Raw genomic sequence first — 22,013 nt, forward strand, 5'->3', positions numbered from 1 at the left:
GGTTTCTTCAAAATGAACTGTATCAATGGATCCCACTATATCACATCAGTATGAGTTAATATTAATTACACGCATAAATTCTGATCGAGATATCAAAACCAATTAGCTGAAAACTTCCGGATTCACTATGCAGTTGCCTATAAACTATAAAGGGGAAATTAATGTAATGTCGGCCTAAATGCCCCTAATTTGGGCCCATATATAATGGTAATTCAGCAATCGACTAAATTTTCAATAGCGACCAAAAATATCCATTAGTATCGTCCCAATAACGCGTTCATCTAGATAAAATTGATAAATAGCATTCAAAGTGTTTTTTTTTTTGTTACTTCATACGCGAAGTTAACGATTTTCAGAGTTGGTTGGAAATGCTAACATGAAGCTTTAGTGTGATGATTTATTAGCTAGAGAATGATCTTTTTAGAAGAGGGTAGGTGGATAGTTCCGTTAGAGTACGGCAGTATGAAAATTGAATAGAAGTTGAAAATGAGCGAAGGGCCATTAATGCGACAGTTTTTCAAGATAGACGCACATTTTTGCCTAACCCAGCAGATTTTAGCGATGGGCCCAATCTTAGATCCATAGGCCAACATTAGAGTTATTTCCCCTACCTATACCTACGCATCCCGATTCTGCATTTCGTTCGATATGAATTTTCCATACAAAAAGTGTTGGTAAGGAAAATTAGATAGGCATGATCGAAATGTAGAAAAGGGCATGACAAGAGATTTACAACAAATCTATCGGATTCCCAACGCACCCTGTAAGATCGGTAATCGTAACAGCTAGCCGTCTGCAGTGCTCCAGCACATTCGTTGGTGTAACCAATCCCAGATGAACGCAATATAGCTCGTAGCAGCGAATCTTACTAGCTTGAGTCCTCGGAAAGCATGTTTCTATCATGCGCCTACAGAACAAAACAAAGGCACAATTAAATGTTACGATAATCAAAATTCCGGCAAAACCAAAAACCGATTGTGGATTAAATAAAACTCAAAATACACTTACTGATAGTAGTCTCCCGATAGAATTCCGGCAATCAGTTGCGGTTTCGTCGATATTGCAGAAAAATCTGGGAATTCTTTCGGCTTCAAAGCAGTCCCATTGGCGTCCTCGAACCATAGGAAATAACCATAGCTGAATGTAACGTCCTTCCAGATCATCGACATGTGACCTTTGTGTAGATAGGTTCGCGAAAGTTCTACCATGGACCAAATCTGGAAAGGCACAAGGTTGATGAAAATAGAAAAATTTTGGGTCGTCGCTCGCAATCGAACCACAAGTGTGCGATTTATTCACCCTAGAAAGTGATAAGATTCCGGATTTACCCACTGGATGAATAATACAACACGGAAAAGAAGCACATCAATAATGCTGTGGATGTTGTGCCAAGTAGGGTCACTCTCACGCGATGCCCTCTTGACGCCCAAGAGAGTGTATCAAGTGTTGATAATTTCCCTCTTATTACTCGAGCCTAATGGAAAGGCACGTGTTGCAAACGTATGTTTCTTTGCTGTGAATGCATTCTGATTGTTGTTGACTTGATGATTTTCATGTTCACAATTAAATAACAATTGTAACTGACGCCGGATTGTCAGCTACGAGCATCATGAATTGTATGGGATAGGAGAGATTATCAGGGATGAGGTGAACACAATTGAAGGTTCGTAAGTTGCAAGTAAAAATAGCTTGTCTTTAGAACTTAATTCCACTTAGTTAGGTTTGTTTTGATGAAAGATACCCGTATTTCGTCTAGAATGTACAGACGTCATCAGTATCAAAATCATCTGTTCCTAACTATATGCTCATTCCTTAGGTTAGGTCAGGCTCAGGTATAAAATTAAACTACAACGTCTGATTGGCACAAAGTGTTTACAAAGTCGGTAAAGACGTACACTGTGATGATGGACACTTGTAACTTGAAATAAAAAATGCATTAGAATATGGTTTTCACTGCATACTTTTAACGAACCTCTTCATTTAATTTATATTAAAAAGCTGTATACACTTAGGGATCATCCATAAATGACGTGGTATATTTTTGATATTTTATTGTTTTCTATACCTAATATTTTCGGTACAGTTGGAAACCGAAAAACCCCACTAGTGCATTCGATTTTAATCTCGTTCTGTGCGTTATACATAGTATCGAAAGTAGTGCGCTGTATAGCGCATCAATGTGCGAATACAGTACACTACTTCCGACACTATGTATAATCTAGGTCTGACGAAGACGTAATGATTATCGAACCAATTTGAACTGTCAAATCGAACCAGTTTTTACGGTTACTTTAAGAAGGAAACGGTTAGGAGGCATTGAAATCTGTGTGAAAAATCAATCGTTATTTTTGATGGAAATAACTTCATGATTATGAGAGAAATGCGTATTTTCTGGGTTTTATTTATTATTTAGTGCTTATCAATTATCTAATCAAAACAAACAAAATTATCAACTGGAAAAATCTTACATCATCACAGATTTGCTATTGAATCATCTTTTCTTACTTTTTAACTTCTGCATGTTTTTCAAACGATATGAAAATAATTAATTGATAAGCTTAGATTGAATATCATGGTATTCAGGAACTTTGAAAAGTATCGAGAACATTAGCTTTTTCATCTTTCACAAATTGTATATAATCTGAGAAATGTTTGTTCAGCGCAAAGAACTATTTAAACAGTTTTTATCTTTCCTGTTGACAGTGTAGCTGCAAAACTTCGCGTAACATCGCATTTCAACTGCCTATGAGAAACGAAAAAACGAACAACTAGGTACTGTCGTCACAAGATAGTCGGGCATAGCTCATGCACATTTGCTTTGTTTACCAAATTGACACCGAGGGGCGACTACGATATGTGTTCGCCAGACCTTTAATCTTTGGCGAGGAAGATGAAGACAACGTTGAACAAGTCTCCAACAAGGAACTCATAGCAGCGAAAGGGTTGAAGGCGAATAAAGCTCGGATGGAATTCCCAACGTGGCGTTGAAGGCGGCAATCAAGACGTTCCCGGACATGTTCAGGATGGTGCAGCAGAAATGTCTGGACGAGGGTCAGTTCCCTAATAGGTGGAAGGTACAAAAGCTTGTGCTGTTGCCGAAGCCCGGAAAACCGCCGGGGGATCCTGCATCGTATAGGCCAATATGCTTGCTGGATACTGTCGGAAAGCTCTTGGAGAGGATCATCCTGAACAGGCTAACGAAATGCACGGAGAGTGAACACGGATTGTCGGAGAGGCAGTTTGGAATCCGGAACGGGAGATCGACGGTGGATGCAATTCGGACAGTTATTGACAGAGCCAAGAAAGCTTCCAAACAGAAGCGGAGAGGAAATCGATACTGCGCCGTGATTACGATTGTTGTGAAGAATGCATTCAATAGCGCCAGCTGGGAGGCCATCGCCAAGGCACTCTATCCAGCTTTCCACACTCGGCAATGGCGTCCTGTAGGTATGAATAAATATATCCTTCACTGTGGTTTTTGACACTAACTGGAGGGCGCATGTTGTTCCATTTTCCTCTGTTCCTTGGAGTGGGAAAGAGAGGGGTGACAATGCGAACCTCCAGTTAATGTCAAAACCACAGTGAATGACACATTTATTGATACCATACTGGACGCCATTACCGAGCGTGGAAAGCTGGATAGAATAAGGGTTCCAGACTACCTCTGCAGGATTCTAAGTAGTTACTTCCAGAACCGGGTCCTGGTCTACGCGACAGACACGGGGCAGAAATCGCTTAGAATCACGGCGAAAGTCCTACAAGGCTCCATTCTAGGTCCCACGCTGTGGAACGGAATGTACAATGGCGTGCTGACGCTCAAGCTTCCCAAAGGAGTTGAGATCGTTGGCTTTGCGGACGATGTCGTCTTGACGGTAACCGGTGAGACGCTGGAAGAAGTGGAAATGCTGGCAACCGAGGCGATAGATACGATTGGTAACTGGATGCAAGGAGCGAAGCTGCAGATAGCCCACCACAAAACAGAAGTGATGTTGGTCAGTAACTGCAAAGCAGTGCAGCGGGCAGAAATCACCGTTGGAGAGCACACCATTGTTTCGAAGCGCGTGCTGAAATATCTGGGAGTGATGATCGACGACCGGCTAAGCTTTAACAGCCACATCGAATATGCTTGCGAGAAGGCCGCGAAGATCATCAACGCAATAGCCAGAATCATGCCGAACAATTCTGGTCCAATCAGCAGCAAGAGGCGTCTTTTGGCTAGTGTGTCCTCATCGATACTAAGGTACGGAGGTCCAGCCTGGATTGAAGCGCTGAAAACGAAGCAGAACCAAAGGAAATTGAGCAGTACGTTCCGGCTCCTGGCCATGCGAGTCGTGAGTGCGTACAGAACCATTTCGATGGAGGCAGTATGCGTTATCGCCGGTATGATCCCAATCGGCATCACCTTGGCCGAGGACTACGGGTGCTATATGACGAGAAAAACCAGAGGAGTACGAATAATGGTGAGAACGGTGTCGATGGCTAAGTGGCAGCAGGAGTGGGATGCAGTAGAGAACGGTAGATGTGCACACAGACTAATACCGATTCTTTGGACCTGGGTGAACAGGAAGCATGGAGAAGTCAACTTCCACTTGACGCAGTTCTTGTCTGGTCATGGCTGCTTCAGGAAGTACCTGCATCGGTTCGGACACACAACGTCACCCTTCTGTCCGGAGTGTGTGAATGTAGAAGAATCACCAGAGCATGTGGTCTTCGAATGTCCTAGATTTGATGCTGTGCGAGAGGATATGCTCGCCCTTAGCACGGAGAATGTCGTCGAAGAAATGTGTCGAGAGGAGGGCACCTTTAACACCGTCAGCAGAGCAGTAACGCAGATCATGTCAGCGCTGCAGCGAAAATGGCGAGAAGACCAACTAGAAAGTAGTAATGTAGTGCGAACTGAAAGCCGAAGCCGGGAGAACTCTCCGTCAGAGTAGGCTGAATACACCACCGGGGATAACCGTGACGCTGGGAGCTAAATGGCTCACAAATTGGAGAGACGATCAGCAACTGGAAGCGCCAATTAGCTGAGGTAAAGTGAGGTGCGTAATGCACGCCCCCCTCCGAAGTAATACCATAGAGGTAACTCTAAGACTAGAAGGTCCCGAATTGACGTGCTCAACTTTTAGGCTCAGCTCTGGTACTATCTTCGGTCGAAAGCTAATCGATTCACCCCTCGAAACATAGGAAAATCCACTTATCCCTTATTTTATATGTCAAAATTTCATAGCGAATCAAAACAAACATTGTGTAGTAGTAGAATTTCGACTAGAATGGGGTACGTTAATCGTTTGCTTGGGACCAATAGGCTAGTCAAATAGTGAGCCAATTTAAAATTGTTAGTTTCGTATTGATTGTTGGTAATACGACAAGTGGTTCCGGGGGAAAAGGGCAAGGCGTCCCAGGAGGTTTTAGTGCGGTAAGAATCCCACATACCGTGTCACCGCGACTGTGCGCCCAGTCGTCAAGCGGTGGCACGATGGCCAAAAACAATGGATGAAACGATGAAGGTTTCCTCCTTGCCAAAAAAAAAACGATCTTCAATATTATGCCAAGGAGCAAACTTTTGATCTGACCCTGCCCAAGAGCTTCTGCACATATCCCTTGGCGATAATTTTGACCATTTTCTCCAGTCTTTTCCAAATTCTTCGATTGAATTCGCTGCCTTAAAGATTTGCTGTAGATATCCCTTTGAAAGGGCCTGTTGAGGAGTGACATCTCCGCTCCCTTTAAACTACAACCCTGATGTCCATTGGATATAACTGCGACCGCTTCCTATTGTTCTGCCGATCATCCATCCAGTAGACAAGTCAGAGCAGAAACTAGTAGGAAGACTGAAATGATAAACAACAACCCCTCGTATCTACCTACAATAAGAGTAGCCGATACGGAGTGAGATGCTAGGCTGTAAGGGAGATTGTAGGAGTCACTGCGTATTCTAAACGCAGTGGTGAATATGCTCGTGGGAGTTGAGCCAGTCTTAAGAGAGAGAGCCCTGTCCCAACGGCTGGCCCCGCACATCATCGATCGTTGGTCTGTGGATGACCAGTGGTATTTTAGAAGCAAATAGGTTAAGTTAGCATTTGTTAAATAGAGTGTTTTAATTAAGCCGCGAGTGTAGTGATTTTACGGAAGAACCTATGGATTACTGCCCTTAACTCATTCGAAGAGGCCGAGTGTTGAGGATCCACCCAGTCGAAGGAGCCAATCATCCAGTTCCCCAACAGGGCCCATAAAGTTTCGATTGGCCGGGCCTCCGGACAATTCGGAGGATTCATCTCTTTTGGCACTGGGCCATCATGTTGACGGATCATGAGCCGCAGACGCCGATTCAAACACTCATGAACGTAAATTTCAGTGTTCATCGTCTCCTTCGTCACAAAGTTGTCAATTGCCACTCTCACATATCGATTGCCAAACCATGGCCTTCTTTACCAAATGTTTCGGTAAAAATTGACTTATCCGCATCGTCAATTTTCTGACCATCACGAACTTTGTAGTATTGGTTTCCGGGAAGCGTCCTGTAGTTAAATTTGACGTATGTTTCATCGTCCATGATAACACACACGATTTGACGGATGCGGCTTGTTTCTGACTCCGTTTCGGTTTCTTCGGCTTCTTCTGCTTCTTGAACGTGTTCAGCCCGTTTCTTGCCTTGGCACGTTTGACGTTACTCTTGGACGTTACTCAGGTGTTTGGCCAAATCTCGAACAGAGACACTTATTGACGAAAGCTTGGGAGATCTTCCGGTTCAGTTTTCGGTCCACTGGTCCCGGTTTACGGCCAGATTTCGGTGTGTTCTCGAAAATAACTTCTTCACCGAACTTTCGGGTGGCGGTCTAACATCCTTAGTGATAGGTTGGGAATAGTATACTATTTGTTCATGATCTGTTTGCGCTTTTCCGGGGAAATGCCTCGCCTTTTGATGATTTTGTTTAAAAAAAATGCACTTTTCGCACACAAACTTGTTGAGAAATAAGTAAACAACAACACACATCGATGAACATCGGAGCAGAAATGGCGGTGAGTTAAAAGTGTGCTTATACTTTCTGGGACATCCTATATAACGTACAGAACAAGAGTCGTCGTTAGTGAGTTTTTCCGGTTTTAAACTGTACCAATAATACATGGTCTGTCACAACTTCTGAAACAAGCCTTATGTCGACAACATGAAGCTATTTTAGGAAATAAGGAACGCATCAATACCAAAACAGCATTTTGAAAAGAAAAAAAAAATCATTCAAAAATAAAAGCAGCAACTTCATTCGAAACTAACTTTAAATTATTTCATTGGATATTATGTTTTCAAAATATAGCCTACTTTGAATCATCATATCTAGGGTTAGACTTCATATTCAACTGAGCGATGTGATTCCTTTTCTCTGTGTCAATGCTCAAAGCCTTTTTAAGTTATCCGACATGTTATGACGACATGTTCCGTAAAGCTAGGAAAAATGCGTAGCTACTCAGATTGACTGTGTTTTTTTAGTTAGTCTGGCTGAAATTAGTTCAGACGATAACTGATTTTACGAATCGGTAACAATAATCCAATGATTTATGGTGCGTTTGAGATTGGTTATTGAAACTGTAACTCTATATAATTTAGCAGAACACATACCACATCAACCAGTGCGGTAAAGTAGATAAACAATTTCCAGAATTCAGCAAACGTCACTTTGGCTGAGATCTCATCTCTGTAAAAGTCATTTATCTGCAGCTCAGTGGTGCAAATCTCGGCATTCACAATGTTGTGTGCACCAGAATGTTTTCTTCCACAATTTTTAAGATAACCTCATTTCCAAATCATTCACATTCGTCATCAAGGCACAAGTGGGTTTTGTGTCCAAATTACCAACTGTGCAATATCGGACAAATGACAGGTGTCAGATTAAGCGCAGCGCAATGGTGGGTAGGTTTAGCTGTAATTGTTTCAGGTTAGTGTAGGAATGCCGATTAATGTTATTTTCAAACCAGGCAATTAACTTGGTATTCAAGATAACAAGGTAATCTTGAGTAATTTTAGTACATATCCTATTTTATTGGAATTTTCTTATTGATAAATTTACGTGACGGTCGACCAGCAGATGGAAATGATGTGAAAATGATAATGACGTTTCGCTACCTGTCAAATCGTATGGAATATTTTTTAGTACATCATCGCTTTTGTGGTTTTGGATTTCAAACCTAGGTGTCGCATACACTGGTGCAGTTTCGCGTAAATTCATCGATTCTTGAGAGATGACGTAAATATAAAGACAAGAGGATCATTAAAATGTTATTTTATGTGGTCGAAACAAACCAAATTTGAAAACATCTTGCAAAAACAAAAAAAATAATGGTTTTGATTTGCTAATTTTATTTTTAAAGTATTACTAAGTAATTTTAACCCGCAGGATTAAAAAAATGATTTGTCGTTTTTAACATAGAAAAAATAGAAAATTGTAATACAATTTAAAATAGCTGTCGAAATATTCATCTTTGTCCCTTTTCCTAACTTCTGAATAGTAAGAGCTTAAGATAAATACATCCTTCTTTGAAAGCATTGACCGTTTTATCAAAAAACAATATTAAGATAAAACAGTCAGGAGAAGAAACATTCTCTTTAAGTGTCCTCTTTCACGGTCCCTTTGATCCAATCAAGACCCCCCCGTATGCAAGGTGTTTTGTGGTTATGCTGCCCTCTCGATAGAGTTGAAATTTTGCGCTTTTTTAACCAAAACAATCACACCCAAAATCAGAGGTGTCCCATTTTTTAATTACTCGATTAACAACTTATCAATTGTTTTTTGTTCGCTGTGCTGTCAGTTTTCCACCAATGTGAGTGCTTAACATGTCTTAAACGATGAGTGATGATTCTATGGAGACCGAGTGTTGACCGGTTGGTTTTATTGTGAGTAGGGCTGGAATGCACCTCACAGCGTTGGCAAAGCAACTTTGTGTATGCATCTCACAACACTCGACAAAGAGTGTGTAGTTCTCTCATTTACTTCGGACACTCTTTTCCAACTAATGTGTGAGAAAGCGATCCGCACAATGAGGGGTACACTCCGTGCGGCGCAGGGAGCGAATATAATACAACAAGCGCTAATGTCTTCTTTGAATTCTTTGCAGACTTTGCTTACCACGACTGCATGCATAGGAGATGAAGAAGGGCATAACGAAGAATAATTTTGTCTTTTTGCTAGGTTTCCTATTTGCAACCCTACACTGAGTGACGCTCGGACGCCTTCGGAGCGATGGCTACACATTGAGCTTTCGTTATTTCTGGGTATGTGTCTGTCTTCTCTTCTCCGCTGCTTTACACTTTGGCAGGGTGAAAGTGAAGCAAACTTTGTGTTTGCTTGATTCTCACTTTGTTTATTTCAGAAAATCAGTACATTGCGCGCATTGAGTGATCAGATGACAGCCCTGATTGTGAGTTACTTAAATAGCCTCACCAGGCATGGAAAATCATTTACATTCATTCCTATTATTCATTTACATTCATTTGCCTTCATCAATAGAATTCCGTAAAGAGGTGTATGAGGATTTTGTAGGTTTTAATATTAACTACAAATTTTACAACGAACTCGAACCTATATCTCTTATGCAGGATGAATCAGAGTGAATAGAACACATGTTCTGCCCGCTCTAGATCTTCATGCATAAGAAATACAAATTTGAAAGTTGTAGCTAGAAAAGTTAGAGGGAAATGAATGTAAATGAATGCATAAAATTAATGTAAATGATTTTCCAAACCTGAACCTCACCCTGTACATGGTTTTCTTTCTGTTCGTTTATTTTACTTACCCTTTCTTTGAGCACGTTTGTAGCTTCTTCCATGTCTAGTCCAGGAGCCACGATCCTTCCATTATTTCTGTCTATGTGTATAAAATGTACCAGGCCTGGAAAATCTTCTAAATATGTATATGACCGTATGTTAAGGAAAACTCAATAGTAATTATCGCTACAGTTATGATTCAAACATAAAACAAAACCTTTCAGAAAAGGATATGATCCCATGCAGAAGTTCTTCTGCGATTTGATTTGCAGAAAGTTGAACACCTCCGTCAGCTTCTCCTGGACCATATCGGCTATATCGGTAACCCGTTGCAATCCGTGCTCCAGGGTACTGCACTCTGCGCAGAGCAGCTTGAAAACTTCCTTCACCGCTTCCACAAACATCGGCATATTGCTTTCGACTTTCACCAGTAGAGCGCTGTCGGCTGCTTTGAAGTATTCTGCGTATCGTTTGCGGAGATTATCCCACTTCAAGGATAAAACTCTGACAGCCTCATCTGCTTCAGGACTGTTGTGTTTGATTTTCTTCAAAGAATCCATCGTATGTTTCACATACGTTTCCAAACTATCGAACGCGGATCTTAGATTATCGACATCCATTTGCATTTGGATATTTTGCAGTTTATGTAGGGCAAAAAACACGTCGTACAAGTTTCCCGACAAAGCAATATTACCATGTTCGATCAACAAAACCAAAAATACGTCATCAAACAGCTTGCAAACATGCACGATGTGCGGAATACATCCGGAGGTCGTCTGATTAGAGCATCCCTGAAGGAATACCACGTGCGATTCAATGCGTTTGGAGTGCTCTCCGCGATCCAGGGTTTGACAGAAGATGTTCAGAAACAGCATATCGGCGGGGGATAGCTCCTGAGCCTGTCGGCTGCTGTACAGTGAAAGGAACTTATTGCCAACGAACATTATGGAATGACTTCGTTGCGAGTGTGGATCCTGTTTGAGCTTTTCTGTAGCAGCCTGCAGGGACGACACTACGGTATTCTTCACATCGGCATTGACGAGGAGTTGCTCGATAGCTTCCACTAGGATTCCCTGGTTTCCCAGATACATTTGCCGATAAGTGCTGATCAAACTAGATAGAAGTTGCGATTTTTTAATGTTGTTTTTGATTCTGTCAAATATAAATCGGAAAATTAATTATTTAATTGTTATAGAAGCCTATCAGAAGCTATCGCAATGACTACTTACATGTATATGTTTGGTCCACAAATGTGCTTCAGAAGACAGATGCAAACACCAAGTTCCCGTTTGATATGATCCACTTCCTTGGTGCTTATTTGTATAAATAAATATCCCAAAAACTGCAAACATGAAATATTGGATGAAGTTAAATGTTATTGGCTCAATTACTGATTAAAGCGTTTCGAAATAAACAAATGTAAAACAAAGTGACCACAGCAGGAGAAACGTGATATCAAAAGTTCTCCAAATCGTCAAGGAGTTTAGATCTTGAAGTAGTCAATAATTTGCAATTTTATGAGTAGATATAAGTATTAATTTAAACATGTGGAATTTAGGTATGCCCGATTAAATTTCATAATATTCACTGCTTCTACATATAAGTTCCATTATTCTCATTCAAAATTCTCGTACAAATTACGTGAAACGCATTATAAACAAAACGGAGTATCACGTAAAAGTTACCAGTTTTCTAGTAGTTTTCACCCCGATTTCACGTAAGCAGTACGTCAGGTCTTATTTACCTAAATAATTACGTAGATAAACGAAGCTTAATTTTGTTCGACTACGTGCAATTCCGGTAAAAGTTACGTGAAAATCGGATGTGACGATTTTTCAGAGTGAATGGTAAAAACTAGAGAGGGTCTAGTGTAAGAGAGGAGCGGATTCAAAACAAACTGCCTTGGCAACCTATGCCTATGTGGTTTCTAGCAACACTGCAAATGCCATCAAGATAGGCGTTGCTCGATTTGCTCTGGCTTGACAGTTCGTTTGGCTCAAAAGCAGCCAGTCCGCTCCTCTCTTATACTAAACCCTTCTAGTAGAAACCGTAGAACCCCGTTAGTATGAATAGCTAAAATGGCAATTAAACGGCGCCCATTTAGAATGTGTTTAACTGGTACCCATTTGCCATTACCCTGTTAGGGGTACCAGTTAAACAAATCTCGATTACTTTTTCGAACGAACTTATCAGCTTTTGTAAACAATGCATTTGATCATCGGTTTGGCGTAACTGGTAGCTCGTCCACGCATATTAACACCTCTAACAGGTAAGGGAAAATTTCACATGTCATATGATAGTGTCAGCATGCGTGGGCGAGCTAGCAGCTACGCCAAACCGACGATCAAATGCATTGTTTACAAAAGCTGATACGTCTCTTCGAAAAAATAATCGAGAAGTTCAATTTAATTGCCCTGCCGCTAACCACAAGTTAGTCCTATCTATAAAAAATGGGAAAACGGATTGCAAAAATGTTGTAGGAAAGGATGCGTGAAAAAAACATTGGTAAGGACGACAGGACTCAAATTCATGGTCGATGCTGGGATTTGGATTCTTCTGGCCAGGCTGAGTTTTTTTTTAGAGAAACAGTGCAGTTGGCTCCATTGAAACGACGAGTTAAAGACCATTTCATTCTGGAGAAGCGGAAGAAGCTAAAAAGCTATGTATTTAATGGTTGCTAACATCGAGCGTATGGAAGTTTGCCGGAATTTTTATTTGAACACAATCGGGTACAATGAGAATTGCAGGTAAAAAGTGTATAATTTGATCGTTTTACAATTGTCTATATGATAGAATTTTTTTCAGTAAGACAAAGAGAGATTCAGTAAACGCACATATAAATTCCTTCTATTAAAGTATTTCGCATTACATACATACGTGAGCACTCGCCCAATAGACTTTATTTGCCATCCGGCTTGACAGAAAAAAGCAATGTATTGAGCTTTTTGACGTTTAATCGGCGCACACTACTGTGCCATTTAAAGCGAACGAGTGCGAGCAAGAGAGAAACAGATTAGTGGGAAAACAAACCGTCCATTCATGTGTGCTAGATAGAGAAAGATGATTAAACGTCAAAAAAGTCTATTACTCAAGTAACAATTCAGTAACCATTTGGCATGCACTCTGATTTATGATGGTTTTATAACGGCAATAAACAAACCATTTAGTATAAATACAGCATTTCGAAGTGTAACACATTCCTGCTTAGTAATTCAGCATTTTGCTGTTTTAAAAACCTTTTATAGTCTGGCAAGAAAGTCAAAAACTGTCTTTTTTTAAAAATAAATTTAAAACAGTTCTCAATCCCTCCTTAAAACTGTTCTGTAATTCAAGCATAAACGTTATTAGCAATTGTTTATTAATGGCTTGATTAAATACTTTATAAACGTGTTCTATCATTATAAAAGCAACCATAAAACCAATAGGTTTTGCATTAGAGCAAAAAGCATTTATTGTTGCTTTTTAGGCTTTTTAAAGTGCATCATAAACTCCCCAATTACTCTGTTTACAAATTGAGCTTAAAAGATGGTTCCTCAAATTAATAAAAGCCAAATTTATGACAAGGAAATCTCGAAGGATAGACGAAGTAGGATGAACAATTCAAGTCGATTTCAGCAAAATTTACTTCTTTAGAAGAACCAGCACATCATCAACGACTGACCATCTGGCGGAGAAGAGTAAAGTGAGCGGGCCCTCGAATTCATAAAACATTGTCGAAAGTTGAAAAACATACCTGCCTTCTTCAGATCTTGCGAATAGATGAAGATGACAATCGAAATAACAACCAACAGCAAACCACTGAAACTGTTAGTTAGCGGAGATTAGCTGGTTTCCGATCCATAGCAGCGATTTTATTCGGCGAAATAATCAACTCTTCAAAAATTTCATTCAAGCATACATCCCTGCATCGTTGGATGGTGCACTTCTGTAACCATCCGGAAGAAGGGGATCTTTTTCGGCTCGAAATGCGAAATGTTGCAAAACAGTATCGCAAACTATCTGAGTAACTGCTCCCAATCCATTGGGAAAAAACTGCCTGGAAGAACCCTGGATCGCACAGCGCAACTAAATATCGAAAGATAAACAAACTTTGACGTTTAACTTTTTGCAGGCAACTTTGCCTCCATAAATGCTGCCATAAATCTGAACGGGTTAGGATCAAGCTAAATGGCTTAGATAAATACAATTCAGGCTGCAAGCTTTCTTCATAAAAGCTATTTTAAAACCTTATGAATTTGTTCAGGATTTCTTGAAAGCAAAACAACTTTTTCACAAATGACCGAGGGGAGCGACTCTATCTAAGATGCAGGAAATTTTTTGATTTGCTGTTGTGAGATGCACTCGCGCTGAATAGATAGAAACACGATTGATTGCGATTTTTAAGATTTCCTGCAAAAAGGTGGAAAACAAAGCGAGTAGATGGGTTTAGATACAAGAAATAAAAAAAGATTTTTCGTAGGTTGATTCGCTAGTGTGAGATTCTTCGATTATTTAATATCGAGATTTAGATGTGTCGCACCCCTCGCAAATGACCCATGAAAATCAACTTTTATGCATCCGCCATGTTACAATTAGTTTGCCTGTTTTTTACAATCTTCGATTTTCAATCTATAGTTCCTTGGATATTACTATGTAAATTTAGCAATGAGCAAACATTTGAATGCGAAAATCATAAAAAAATCTCGGCCTCAGATCGAGGTAGGAATATGTTTTTTTATTTCAATGTTAAATAATTAGTCAAATCAACGTTTTACGAGGGCGGACGTAATTAATAAGACACTTAGAACTAGGCCACTTAATGAGAACTATTGTAATAAATTTGAATATTGAAAAAGATTTTTATACCATCAGTTTCTATTTTAATTATTTTGATAAGATCGGATTCATAAATCCTTTTCTATCTTGATTAATGCTTTCCTAGTGGATTTAGCAAGCGGCTAGGGGAAATGGTTCGGAAAGGGTTTTTATTGTTGCTAAATAGCTTTTGTTGTTGCTTTCAAATGGTTCTCAATGCGTTTGTCATACAACCTTTTGCAGTAAATCAATCTTCAAGAGCTTCGAGAATACACCCTTGAGAACCTTCTCCAGGGTGGGCCAACTAGACATATTCTAGTCTTAATGAGATTTTGGTGGATGCATTAATGACCAAACCTGCCTTGACCAGAGTTTATGAATGTTGTTTTATAGTTGCTTTGTAGTATTTCATAAAACTTAAAATGTTACTTGGGATAGTACTATCTCAGAACAGAAAACGTTCCTAAGGTCAGTTACAATTTCTACTGCCGTTGTGACGACAACACCCCTCGATGCAGCGATGCTGCTTCTGTAGATCGACACTGTTTCCAGGCCTGCTTGGCTGACCAATCTAGTCCTTGTGGTGAATCTTCTTCTTCTTCGCATTTCAAGCTTATTGCTTATGGCATATTAGCTTATTGCGTGCTCTCAACTTAGTGTTCTAGATGCACTTCCACAGTTATTAATTGAGAGCTTTCGATGCCTGCTACCATTTTTGCATTAGTATAATTGTGTGGCAAGTACAATCATACTCTATGCCCAGGGGGTCGAGAAATTTTCCAACCCGAAAAATTCCTAGACCGGACCGGGAATCGAACCCAGTCACCTCCAGCATGGTCTTGCTTTGTAGCTGCGCCTTTACCGACTGAGCTAAGGGAGGCCCCTTGTGGTGAATGGGACTGGGGGAAGCCAATGGATCGTGTACGGGTGGAGAAAGTCATCAAAGGACGTGATGGAAGAGTTCGCCAAGCGTTAGACGTCGGAGAATTGTGTAAACCTATGGAGCCTCCAGCAAATCTGAAACAACACCTAGCTTTATGGGCGGGGTATGTGACGACAACACCCCTCGATGCAGCGACGCTGCTTTTGTAGATCGACACGGTTTCCAGCAGGCCGCATCCGATCGATCTGTCATGGATGACAAGTGACAAGCCATGAGAAGGAACGTCAAAACAATTGTTGAATCGATAGTCATCGTTACACACAGCTCTAAAGCCATTGTAGACGATTAGGGAAGTGCCGGGCTTATTTAACTCGACTGAATAACTTAGCTACTACTAGTGCATAAAACTATTGAATTTGCCTAAACTAGTAAAATCGATAACTTTTGAACAAATATATGAATCCTTATGAAATTTTCACTACTTAATAAACAATCCTTCCGGATCAAAACGCTGTCAATAGTTTTTTACTGCGACAACTAGAGGCGCTACAGTAATTAAACAAGAAGCGGCCAAATACTAACTAGAACAGACTTTATATTATTTTCAATGGAGGAAGTTTCGAGCTCTCTTAACACAGCAATACCATAGAGGTAACTCTAAGACTAGAAGGTCCCGAAGAAACGTGCTCATCTTTTTGGCTCAGCTCTACTACTCTTTTCGGTCTCAAGCTAATCGAATCACCCCTCGAAACATAGGAAAAACCACGAACCTCTAATTTTATTTGTCAAACTTTCATAGCTAATCAAAACAAACATAGTGTAGTACTAGAATTCCGACTAGAATGGAGTACGTTAGTCGTTTACTTGGGACCAATATGCTAGTCAAGTAGTGAGCCAGTTTAAAATCGTTAGTTTCGTATTGATTGGCAATACTGTCGATGGAAGCGAATCAATGAATTATATCAGGCATAACATTTGATAACGGCACAAAAGCATTTGTAAACAAACTTTCTAAGGTAAATCGTACTGGACTGCTTTGCCAGAACAGAAGTAAATTTATAGAAAAGCTTCAAATACGCTTAGCGGAAATGTTTTTTTTACCAAATGTTAACAACCATCCTTATTACTTAATAAACAAGCCTAAAAACATAGTTTTGTGAACTATTTTATGAAATTATTATTATTATTTCATGAGACTGACTTGCGGTTACTTTTCATTATGGCATTTGACTTGATATTGGTTTTGAATTTTCTTAAACCAACTTGCTTTTTTTAGCATATCTTAAAAGGTATAAAAATATAATCTGAATATTGCACATTAAGCACCAAACTAAGCGCAAGTAATCAAAAACATCTCAAAATGACAAACTGCCTTAAGCTCGCTCGGGCCGGTAGAAGGAAACGACCAAATTGATGACAAGCTGTTGTTATGTCTTTCTCGATTCCGATCAAGCTATGCCCTAAACCGTGTATATTGCAACAAAGCAGGCAAGCAATATATCATAATTCTTCTACAACTCCGATCAAGCTATATTAAAAACAAAGATTTTATCGCGGTAGTAGTAGCAAGCGTATTGCCTTTATCTTTGGTCGCGTTATGCATTTCGATTCGCTGTTCCAGCGCTTAAAATGATCCCTCAGATATTTGTTTCACTCATGCCAGTAGACATAAAAAATACCATTCTCAAGATATAATATTGTCATCCTAGTGGTATTAGATCTTTAAAAATTAATCATTTTTATTTATTTTTGTCTGAGCGGAAAAAAAATTGAGGGTTTGTTTTCAGCGTCTAATTTAGCAACAATGATTCTAACTCAAATTTGCTAAATGCAGATGGGACTGACTCGCGGTTACCGGCTTAATTAGCCACTCAAACTAAGGGGGTTCTACGGTATATTCTAGAATATCAATTATGTTTTACACGCGATTTTCATTTTTTCGATTTTGTCCTGATTTAGACTGAGTGCAAAAATTTGAAACAAGTTGCACTAAACTTGGTTGCAATTTGAGTATACATCAATGACCCGAATAGTTTCGTTTCGCGGCAAATTTTTGAGATTTAAATCTGGAAAACCGGGAAAAACAGAGATATTCAGAGACTCTAAAAATATGAAGCAAAATATATAGGTTAAAATTCCTCGAGAATTTTATAATATTCTTAATAGATTAATAGATTAATTTTTGATTTTATCATTTGTTCATTACTGAGTATTCGCAGCAATATTTAAAATCAATTTTCTATTATGTATCCCTAGCGAATATTTAATTTACATTTGTATCTTTTAAACATGGCTTAGAATTCAGGTATAGTACTGTATAGAAATGACCAAGTGGTTGTAATTGAATATATCAAGCGAACTATTTAGTTGAGATGTACTTTCTGCTTTAAGCAAAAATAGTCCGTTGCAACTTATGTTTTACAAATGTCGACCAGAAGAATGTTTACACCTGTTCACTTCTTTAATCGAGAAATAATTGAGATTTATAGGAAAACTCGAGAAAGATGCGGGAATTTTATAAAGGAACTTCAGTGGTCACCCTGGTGACACGAAGGGGGGAAGGTGAGGTAAAAAAATTGAAAAAATATGGATGTCATATTTAAATCGCCCCATAGTGACCAAGACGAAGAAGATGTCAAACCAATCTGGAGGCAGACAATTTGATGAAATGAGATTCTATGTGAACCAAGCATAAGTATTTACTACGCAGAAACAATTGAAACTGGATATCTCACGTCAAAATTAACCACAGAAATGCTACCTTAAATACAAGTACACGGCAAATATTATTATCTCCAGTAGAGTCTACACACGTTGTAGACATTTCGATTATCAAATGAAAGTGTGTATTCAGCCCACATTGCACTTCCAGAGCAATCCGGTTCTGGTTCGAAAACAAAACACAAAACCACCAACAACTACCTCAATTCCAAATTCCCTAAGACGACGGCAGCCACATGCGTTCTACACTTTTAAGGCTTCTAAACCTTGGTCTTACCTCATCGAAGACTAAGTTCAAGTTGCTCTCCATCTGCACCGACGTATAAGCATTATCAAATTGGCACATCATAATTCTCTGGGAGGCTACCAAAGGGCTGAAGATTTGAATCAATACATTGTTGTCTAGATCCTTCCGCGGATCCTAAAATCGAAAATAAACACTTACTAACAGTTGTGTTCAAACACGTCCATCACTCATTCATTGTGTTTACTTACCCTTTTTTCGTTCTCCATCAACCCAAGATCGATTGCATGTTTGCACATTTTGGCACGCATTGCATCGTTAAAGTTTTGATATATCAAATCATTATTCTGATCAAATATTAGCACACCTTCCATTTTGGCACTCGGTAACAGAAAATTTCCAATGAAAACCTACCAAAATTAACAAATTTACACAAGACAATTTTCTTTCCTGCGAAGAAACACTCCCTCGCACCTCTGATGGCTTCGTCTGGCTGTTCTTTAGAGAGTTTGCTCACGTTTGCGCTTAACCACCATTTATACACATTGTAACCGCTGCCGTGCGTCACGAAAGCAACAAGGACAAAACTGATCTTGACAGCTACTGCTACCGAAGGGACATGTACCCCTATCCTCTATGTATTACGGCAGCGATGCTGATAAGTAGCGGTTTATAGCTTTTCTGTGGACTTTTTGCTTTCAAGCGCACATTCGTAAACATGCACCCGGACGAAACGCACACCAACAAGGCGTCCCTTCATAATTTCTACGTACCTAGTGATAAGAGCTAAACTCGTTGGTACTTAGACGTCGTATCGTGTCAACCAGAGGTAGGCATGTTCAGCTGTCGTACAAGCTACAAGCTTTCGTGCAAGGGAGCAAACCTTTGATGCGATGCGGTGGGAATGGAAAGTTTGGTTGTTTAGTTAATTTATTTACAAAAAAATGTCAAGTACATTTTTAAGTTAAAATTGATGATCTGAAATACCTTCCATCTCTTTGAGTTTCAAAACAAATTTGTCCAAACACCACTATTGTAAGACCAAAATAACCTTACAAAATACAAAATAACCTTACAAATTGCATACAATCACCAAAATGTCGTTAAGAAAACTTCAAAGTGGATAATGGTAATGTTCAAGAGAGTTAATATGCTTAAAAAAACACCAAATGAAACTCACAAAATGGCCTGAAACCCTAAGACAAATGGTGCTAAAATGCCAAAATGACTTAAATAGCGCGAAAGTTGTCTTAAAACAAAAAAAAAAACGCTATACAGTAATGTCAAATCTTTCTCATTCATCTTCAAGAAGGATGTTTAAGGTATACAATGAAACCACTGAAAAAGCGCATGGGTTTCGTAGAATATTAGAAAAGATTTTCAAAAAGGGGGCTGACAAAATCGGGTCATTACTGAAGTAACCAGGCTTGTAAGCGGTCACGGTAGTCGACACATTTTCTGTGATAATCGACTGCCTTTGCCTCCGAAATTTGCAAAACAAGCTATAGTATAGTACAGTACCAAACTAAAATGTCATATGACAGGCTCTGTCATCAGGCATGCAATTGCTCATTACAGCTAAAACGCTATTTTTCGTAATTATGAAACTATGAGACACTATAATGTTTTTTTTATTTGTAAGAAGCAAGAATATTTGATAAAGTTTGTGTATGACATGACACATAAAAATTTGACAATTTTGCTTTCGGCAGGTCACAACTAGAGATTTTAGGATCGCTGATTGCTCGCTCATCGCGTTGCTCATCGTTACAGTTAATAGCTATTGTGACCCTCTAAAAGCTAAATTGACAGGATTTATGTGTCATACTCACATTTTACCTGCTCTACTTACATCTTGTAAATTATAATTATCATTAAAATATTTCATAGCTTTATACATCCGAAAAATAGCATTTTAGCTGTAATGAGCATTTGCAAGCTTGTCTGTCATAAAGGGTGATACGGTCAAAATTTGGTCAAGGGAAAACGCGTGTAAATCGGTGAAATCGTTTATTAAAAAAATCAAATTAAATTTCTTTTTCAAGTTCAATTAGTATAAAATTCAGGAAAAATATTCAGTTAGGCTTCCGCTTTTCCAAATCCGAATTGCCGGGCCTTACGCTTGACCCCTGCCATCAGATTTTGTACAGCCACCTTGTCCACCTTCTTCGCCGCAGAAAGCCAGTTTGCCTTGAACTGCTGCTCGCCCTTAGCAGTTTTTTTGGTCTTCTTTAGGTTCCGCTTGACAATAGCCCAGTATTTCTCAATTGGGCGGAGCTCTGGCGTGTTGGGAGGGTTCTTGTCCTTGGGAACCACCTGCACGTTGTTGGCGGCGTACCACTCCATGGCCTTTTTACCGTAATGGCAAGATGCCAAATCCGGCCAAAACAGTACGGAACAACCGTGTTTCTTCAGGAAAGGCAGCAGACGTTTATTCAAACACTCTTTCACGTAAATTTCTTGGTTGACAGTCCCGGAAGCTATGAAAATGCTGCTTTTCAAGCCACAGGTACAGATGGCTTGCCAAACCAGATATTTCTTTGCGAACTTTGACAGTTTCATGTGCTTGAAAACATCTGCTACCTTTCCCCTTCCTTTTGCCGTATAAAACTCCTGTCCCGGAAGCTGCTTGTAGTCGGCTTTGACGTAGGTTTCGTCGTCCATTACCACGCAGTCAAACTTCGTCAGCATCGTCGTGTACAGCCTCCGGGATCGCGCTTTGGCCGTCGTATTTTGTTTATCATCGCGATTTGGAGTCACTACCTTCTTGTAAGTCGATAGTCCGGCTCGTTTTTTGGCTCGATGCACGGTTGTAGACGATACACCCAGCTTATTTGCGGCATCTCGGAGAGAGAGGTTAGGGTTTCGCTTGAAACTACCGGCAACTCTCTTTGTCGTCTCAGCGGCTTCCGGTTTTCGATTTCCCCCCGATCCAGACTTCCTGGCTGTCGACAAACGTTCCCCAAACACTTTAATTACATTTGTAACGGTTGATTTGGCAACTTTTAGCGATTTTGCCAACTTTGCGTGCGAGTAGCTCGGATTTTCGCGATGCGCGAGCAAAATTTTGATACGCTGCTCTTCTTGCTTGGACGGCATTTTGACAACTGAAGAGTGAATTCCAAAATCAAAATAGGAGCAACATTCTACACACACACACCTTCAAAATGAGGGGTGTTCAGGTTTTTTAAATGCAAAATTGAAAGAAATACGTTAAGTTGATATTGACCAAATTTTGACCGTATCACCCTTTATGACACTGCCGCCGAAGACCGTCACGAATGTAGTGACGGTTTTAGTTTTTCTCATAATAAGAGCTGCTGATGTTGTGCTTATGTGAATTCTGAAAATAGCAAGCAATGATGTCCTAGTTATAACATTTCTGATCAGAAATAGTTTAATTTACACCAACTTGAGAAATTAGAACGCAATCACACATGTCATATGATAGTTATTTGATAATTCGACAGTGAGCATGCATGAGGGCCATGAGGGCGTAAACGCGATGATCGATTCTCTTCGTCGATTTTCTCTTTTGTTAATAGCTCACTAGATTTAACGATTCTCGGTGCGTTTGCTGTTGCTTTTGATAGCCAATACAACCTGTTAAAACT

The 22,013-nt window shown here is 39.7% G+C and overlaps 1 protein-coding gene across 1 annotated transcript; it reads right to left on the reverse strand.

The window, feature by feature from the left end:
- Positions 1-540: 540 nt before the first annotated feature.
- On the reverse strand, positions 541-19,064 carry HPS1 (Hermansky-Pudlak syndrome 1 protein). Its single transcript, XM_065236889.1, has 7 exons — positions 18,651-19,064; positions 18,433-18,576; positions 10,987-11,099; positions 9,988-10,909; positions 9,787-9,897; positions 1,009-1,217; positions 541-907 (listed from the first exon to the last, which is right to left on the reverse strand). Exons 1-7 carry the CDS (start codon positions 18,771-18,773, stop codon positions 730-732), a joined length of 1,800 nt encoding a protein of 599 aa, XP_065092961.1. The 5' UTR covers positions 18,774-19,064; the 3' UTR covers positions 541-729.
- Between the last annotated feature and the right edge of the window lie 2,949 nt (positions 19,065-22,013).

The sequence above is a fragment of the Ochlerotatus camptorhynchus genome, unplaced genomic scaffold (assembly GCF_037179485.1).
Source record: "Ochlerotatus camptorhynchus isolate MF236.1 unplaced genomic scaffold, CSIRO-AGI_Acam_v1.1 ptg000041l, whole genome shotgun sequence".
Taxonomy (NCBI): domain Eukaryota; kingdom Metazoa; phylum Arthropoda; class Insecta; order Diptera; family Culicidae; genus Ochlerotatus; species Ochlerotatus camptorhynchus.